The 7,799-nt window shown below is 31.8% G+C and overlaps 1 protein-coding gene across 1 annotated transcript; it reads right to left on the bottom strand.

Annotated features, from left to right (window-relative positions):
* Positions 1 to 584: 584 nt before the first annotated feature.
* Positions 585 to 7,462, bottom strand: LOC131851874 (proteasome subunit beta type-2-like). The gene is made up of 4 exons (XM_059202436.1): positions 7,244 to 7,462; positions 5,692 to 5,885; positions 2,002 to 2,164; positions 585 to 1,383 (listed from the first exon to the last, which is right to left on the bottom strand). The coding sequence occupies exons 1-4, from the start codon at positions 7,350 to 7,352 to the stop codon at positions 1,220 to 1,222; spliced, it is 630 nt and encodes a 209-aa protein (XP_059058419.1). The 5' UTR covers positions 7,353 to 7,462; the 3' UTR covers positions 585 to 1,219.
* Positions 7,463 to 7,799: the final 337 nt, after the last annotated feature.

Below are 7,799 nucleotides of genomic sequence, written 5' to 3'. Positions count from 1 at the left end.
TATGTAAAATACTAACATACTGTTCCATACTACAATATTATTCAATGTTTGTAACATATATAAAAAGTAATATTTTCTAAAGTTATTGTATCTACAAATTGTTATGTCAACCAATGTATTAATAATATCCCTTGAAATTCAGCGCCATCTAGTCCCAAGCTAAGCAGAGCTTGTATTATGGGTAACTACTAGACAACTGATATAAATACATTATTTTGTAAATACATACATAGTTGACACGTGGGTTTAATTCTACCTATAAATAACATACATAGTAAACACCCAGGACGATACAAATAATCATACTTATAAATACATATGTTTGCACGGTGCGAGGATCGAACTCACGTCCAGACAAGAAGTAGGCTAAAGCGCTAAACCGAGGCTGTTGAATATGAGTAGTCTTTCTATTTTTATAAAATAAAACAAAAAATCTATATCAATTATAGTTTATATGTTTTATAAGTATAAAATAAACACAATATTGACATAAATATAAAATACATACTCATTTATTGATAATGTAAAAGAAAATAAATTAAAAACAATATAACTTTACAAAATTAATAAGTTAAAAGACAATCCATTACAATTATCTAACTTTGACAACCAAGAATATTCAAACACAATTAAGATCTCGAAAACAGTAGCAATGATATTATTTCAGCTACTTTTATTTCTTGAAACAACTAGAAAGATAATCAGGATAATGGCACATCTGATGGTAAATTGTATCCGTCATTTATATACATGAACAGTATCACGTCATCACGTGATACCCACGTGTCATGTGTTGCCATTTTTAAAGACTACTATACCATGCCGTTTATCCTATAATTTCACAGACATATCTCACCCCTCAACGGAAATCCAGCCTTAACACACTTCAACAATATTTTATCGAATTGGGTGTTATTTTGCGGAATTCTGTTATACTACATAAATTATATTATTTTGTTTAATTCCGCTTCCATTAGCGTGTATGAGACCTGAGAATTAGCATGTGAGAATAGAGTTCAGGTTGGAAGCCTAGTGTTAACTGGAGTAGAGCCTAGACTGTTCGGTGCGGTTTGATCTCCGTGTTTTGTCAAGTTTCCACACTGAACATTTGTGGTCTCACACATGTTAATTGTAGCGGAAATAAACAAAATAATATAAATCCATTAAGTATATGTAAGGCAGAGGTGTGAACGCAAATGACTATGTACAAACCCGATCTTTAATGATTTTGTATAAAAGACGCTGTAGTGATAGCTGGTAAGGTGCTAATACCTTTTTTAGATACAACCTTCACCTGAAACTTGGGTAGATTTATAAACAATCTACTCTGTATCTCGTGGACGCACATTTTCAAAATTTCATACGCTTCAGCTTCTGTAAGATCTGAAAGTTTACAATTTTTTTATGTAATTGAGTGGCATAGCCGTTGCCTATACAATAATAATCTTATTATTAATAATATAAATGCGAAAGTTTGTGAGTACGGATGGATGTTTGTTCCTCTTTCACGCAGAATCTACTGAACTGATTTTGTTAAAATTTTATATATACACTGATATAGCTAAACCATCAAAATAACATATAGCCTATAAATTTCATGCAGATGAAACCGCGGGGACAGCTAGTATATAATATTTCTAGGTAATTCACACAACGCCATTCAGTCCCATGCAAAGAAAATTCTGTGTTATGAGTACTAAAAAACTGATCAAAATATTTAAGTTATTGATTGAAAGTCCTGTTAAAATCGGTCCAGCTTTTTCAAAGATAAGTAAGAACAAAGAACGACAGACATTCAAAAAAAATTTTTTTTTTTATATCAGTACCACAGTAAATACATAAGTGTGACATATATGTATTTAGTGAAAAGCTGTTAATATGAAATTACAAAATAGACACTTCAATTATATATTTGTATAGATAAAAATTTAATATTATCTTCACAACTTACAAATACAAATTAAATTATTGACCATTAACAGTTATTGAAAATGTACTTACGAAGTTTGTAGTATCTATCCAAGATGCCCATAGCCAGAATGCCGCCGAAACCATGCGCAGCAAATGGAACCTTGACGCAGGACGCAATAAAGTCCATTGTGTATAACTGGCTACCCACTTTTTCATCATAACCGGCCATAAGCGAGTTCACCATGTAAGGATTCTGTTAAAGAAGTTATATCAATTAAATGAAGCAAAAACTTTGTACACTTTTTTACGAAAATTGTGAGAACTAGCTGTACACGCGACTTCGTCCACGTGGAATATGACTTTATTTTCTAAAATAAAAGTAGCCTAAGTTACTCCTTATTACAACAGCTACCTGCCAAAAAAAGCCCCGTCAAAATCGCTGGACCATTTCAGAGATTAGCCGGAACAAACACACAGACAGACAAAAATTGTAGGAAATGTTATTTTGGTGTATGTACCGTATTTATATTCATACGCATATAGTAAAACATGATTATTTCAGTATTACAAACAGACACTCCAATTTTATTTATATGTATAAAGTATAGATGAGTGCAGAATGCTAAAATTAAATTATGCATAAAGATATATTAAATTTATAAAAAAGCATTACACACATTACCAAGTATTGGATACACATCGTCATGATCTGCTTCTTCCTTATCTTATTTATTCGGGATCGGCATAATATGTTTTTCTCTTCTATTCATCCCTGTTCACAGTCATCTCGTTATTTACTCCCTTTCTTACCATTTCATCTTTCACGCAGTCCATCCATTTCTTTTTTGGCCTTCCCCTACCCTTACAACCATCCACATTCATATGTAACATCTTCCTTAAAACACACAGAAACATGGATATATACTCTTTTGTTTATTGTTAAAGTCTGTGGTCAAATTGAGAATAGATAAATATTGTTTGTCTTTAATATTATTTATCTCTATAGTCTTAATGAATAAATTAAATATGGTGACCTAGTTAAAATAATTAGCCACTATTAGAGATATTTTAATAGAAATGACTATAAAAATGAAAGTGTTCAAAAACTAACAATTGAAAAGCGAAAGTATTTCTATAGAATTAGGGTTCAACTTCGAGTAATGATTGACGTAATTAGATGTAAACTTGCAAATCATAGCATTTTAATGGGCAATCTGAGAGAGAAAAATATATGTAGTTGTGTTTCTTTTATACTCCATATATATAAAGAGGACAGATATCTAATTTGACTGAAGTACAAATACGACAAAAGAAATGCCAGTATTGAAATATTAGAATTAGAGAAGTTACTGAGCAATTTTTAAGAAATTCTAAATTCTTCATTACATAGTATAAAATAAAGTCGCTGCCGCTGTCTAGTAATATTAGAAATGCTCAATTTATTACTGTTTTATGCGTTACCAACTTTTTTATTATTATTTAGGAGTTTGAATAATTACAGATATCTATTGTGCTCGCCTAGTTTCAGAGTTCGCTACCAAATCTGTATTGATAGACAGATATATAAAATCTTTATTTATATCCAAAACAATAAACCTGAAAAATATTAGAAATGTGATAGGGTTAAGCTACTCAGTGAATAAACTAGTCAATGAGCAAAACACTGATTTTCAGTAGCTACCCGAGAATGGTGAGAATACGTGCAACGATAAAGTCATAAACTTACCAAATAAAATTTAAATAAATAATAGTAACCTAGTTTTTTAATCAAAATAAACTTTAATAAAAATAATCTGTAATAAAATAAATCTTTATTCAAATAAACTTTATCGGAACGCAGACTTATCGCAAGAACAACGAGTATGAAATTGCAGGTTGCTCTTTTAAATCAATATAATAACCATTAATAAAAAAATTAACTAACTATTGAAGTAGACGGCCACCTAAGCAATCTAAATCTTCTGAATAATGATAAAATCTATATAGACTTTATACGTTATGCTATTGTCGTTTTATACAATCGGTCACGAGGTTGATTAAATATTTGTTGTCGTTTTAACTGATTATGTATGCACCGTTTGCTATATTACAGAATACCTTGCAATGCAAGCGAAAAATCACTTAAATTTATTCATGTAATATCCAAACAAATTGAGGTTACTTTTACCGACATTTCAAAAAAGAAGGATTATATTAATTTAATTTCGTCATTGAAGAACCGTAAAGAATTGGAGTCGTGTCATATCAGCATTCAAAGAGCATGATGGAACATCGTGGAAAGTGGCAAGAGCTCCACCGCCAAGTGTCTCTTAAATTCTGAATGAATGAAATGAAGTTATTCGACGGACTCAGTGATCTAGCGGTTTAGCGCAGTCATGAGTATAGTGTGTATTGATCTGGGTTTTCTATGAATATTATGTATGTATTTACAAAATAAATATAACTATGTATTAATATCAGTTGCCTAGAACCCATATAACCCACGAGTTCTACTTAACTTTGGACTAGATTAGAGTTGCCAACCGTCCTGTTTTCCCAGGACATGTCCTAGTTTTTGAAGTGTCCTGGGAAGTCTTGAATTTGGGAGCGTCCTGGATTTTTAAAATATGCGCGCCTACCTACTGATTTTCAACAGTATAATTTTAGCAAGCACTTTTTATTAAAAATCTGATTATAGTAATTACTTGAATTTTACTACATATTAATTAATATAACTATTGCAACACTATTACTGCGTTCTGTTTTTAAACTGGATAGTCCTTGTCTTCTGAACTTTCAATCCTGAATTTTTAAATTTAGGCTTGGCAACCCTAGACTAGATGGCACTATATACTATATGTCCCTTTGATGGGGTGATAGACTTGTGGGTGAAAATCACCAAACAATGACAACTATAAAAGAAATGATGATGATGAGATTTTTTAAAATTTTGCGGATTTTAAATTATTGTCGTGTTCTTGATCTGACAATATTTCTTTGATCTAACAACAGTTCAATAGTTCCAGAAACGGTCTTATTTCCTCAATGTTATTTTTACTGTGACGCAATTTGAATAATGACTGAACTTTACTGGGCATTGTGATATGACATTGAAATAGATTTACCTCCAATAAGATAACATCCAACTGAGAGGAAATTAGAATTGATGAGGCATTCTAAGGTCGGCATTCTAAATTATGGTTTCTTTACAAGTGTGAATGTAACAAATACATTGGATGGAAGCGTTCGGATGCCTTTCAATTTCTTACAATAAACTTACACTGCTAATATCAACTTTTGCACACAATTTCGTCCGCTAAGCCTATAGAAGCCTATGTTCTTCATCCTAAATAGTATCTAATATTATAAATAAGAAAGCTTTGATTTTCTTCAAACACTTCAAACCAACTGGACTGAAATTTAGAAATTTTGCTTTTACCATTAGAATCCCACAAATGATGTTAAAAAAAAATATTTATTTTAGATTTCCATCCATGTCATGTTAGTAAACAACGTATAAACTAAGTCAATAAATTATAACATATATATTTGTCTCTCAATTCATATATCTATGTCCACGTCCAGATGCATTGGGTCCGTAGTGCCTCTGGACTGGACAATCCGACATATTTGTATAGTAATTAGGACACTGTTTGCGACCGAATTCTGCACATCAGCGATGCAGTTCTATTCCGCATTATGGCTTGAAAATCATCTATCCGCGTGCTGCAAACATCCCTGATGCGCTACAGAACCGAGGGACGTCCATATTAGTGTGGATATTACGATTTACTCACTTACCCCACCCTTCATAGCCTCAGCCAAATTCTTCCTCGTGAAGTGAACGACCGCTGCTGTGTCCAGCTGATATCCATTTCTCATCTCGTACAGCTGAATATTCTTCGCTATGAACTGAGTAAATTGAGCCATATCTGCCGTATCCCCATTCACGCCCATTACCAGTTTGTCCGAAATTTGCAGCAGCTTATCTTCGTCTTAAAAATTAAAATCATCAGTCAAAAATCATTTATTAACATAGGACAGTATCAATCTCTTATGCAAGTGATATTTTTTATCACTATCCTTAACATCCATTTCGGCTAGCTACTTTAGTTAAGAAGAACTGATAAGAAACTCTTCGTCTTATTTAATTTAAGCCCGCAACAGGTGATCAATTCTGATCTGTTATTGGATCTACACCGATGTTGTTGGCAACTTGTCTACCATTCTTTTTATAAGCTTTATATTTTTGATATCTATTTTTGTATATGTCATTTTTGACTAACAAATTGTTTTTTACTTTCCTTCGCTGTGAGCCCTTTTGGGAAGAATACACATTTTTACTAGTATTTGATTTTTATTAAAATAAGTAGTTGTGTTCCCGCTCATAGTAATAACCCATATTATGACACGTGTCCTCTAAACTTGGTATCATCAGGCAATAAATAGAGTTCAGATATAGCATGGAAGCCTACTGCCGCCTGTTCGGCAACCAAACTACGCCTATCGTATCGCAATATGGCATTAGACAACGGGATTATCAACTAATTATTGTATTTTTAAATTATGATTACTATACCCAAGACTATATGAAAATTTTGATAATTTGGCACTGCAGCTTTTCGTCCCAAAACCATTAGAGTAGTCCGAAAAAAACTCAAGTTCTCTTGAGATACGAGAGAATACATAGGTAACACGTCAGTGCACATTATGTTGTGATAAATGAGACACATGTGTGTCAACTATGCAACCTTGCTAATATTACCTGGTGACGTTTACTTGCATTTACAAGGTTATACGAAGAAAATTGTGATAAGAGAGGCCTATTTTTAGATAATCTGTATCTGTTAGTGTAATGTTTAGAATATTGGAAAGTTGCATGTGTGCATTTATGTTACGTAAATTTGATCTACATGTATTTGGTGCTTAAATGAGATTTTTTAACTACTACTTTGAATCCCTTTTACAAACATTACGCGGACGGAGGAGTATGAAATTTCGCGCACTTATAATTTACATAGAGAACAGGGTCTAATATTTTTTTTAATTATGATTTAAAATTCCTTTAAAGCAATTAAAAATCATTACACAAACTACCATGTATTTGATTCGCACACACATAGAAGTGCAGTCTTTGGAAATAGAAACTAATTAATGTTCAAATTTATAATTTAAATTAAGGTCGAATATCGATCACCGTAGAGTCACAAATATAAATTGCGGATTTTTTATGTTTCCCAGAATTGACATCATAACCTTTTGGATGTGAGTTGTATAGTAAACTATTAGACGATGACGTCTCATTATACTTTATATTACTATAGATAGAACTAGATAAGCCAGTGTTCCATACCATCCTTCATAACAATAATGCTCTGTGTGTTTATTTGATCTGCAGCTATTATAGCGAAGTCTTGGCATTGCATTCCCAACAAACACTGCAGCAAAATTGAGTTTGCCATGACCACATGACCATATATCGCGTTGTTTGTATGTAATTATAATATTTTATAATTACATTTGATTATCTCGATTGATATCTCAAATTTACTTTTTGATGGCTTACCGTTGGTGCATTTGCAAATGACATTTAAGAAGAATAAGTAAATTTGTCTTGTCATTACAAAAGTAGATATGTATACTTGTATATTATACTACTTAGTCCCATCCTTTTTGAAAAATTATAATAACCAACGGGCATTTGGGAATTATATCACTTATACTTCAATATTCAATATACATAGATTTCAAATAATTTAAATATTTATTAATGTTAAAGACAATGCTGTGGAATTTTGAATAAGAAGTATACAATATATATATAAGAAGGTCAGACTAGTATACTTCTGTTAGGGTTTACTGAGCTCTTTATCATGTACTAGTGATATAATATAGATGAAAAAAACATT

This window comes from Achroia grisella, unplaced genomic scaffold, assembly GCF_030625045.1.
Source record: "Achroia grisella isolate CSIRO2021 unplaced genomic scaffold, CSIRO_AGI_Agris_v1 utg808, whole genome shotgun sequence".
Taxonomy (NCBI): Eukaryota; Metazoa; Arthropoda; class Insecta; order Lepidoptera; family Pyralidae; genus Achroia; species Achroia grisella.
The sequence above is the reverse complement of the archived record's forward strand: the minus strand, read 5'-3'. Positions and strand labels throughout refer to the sequence as shown.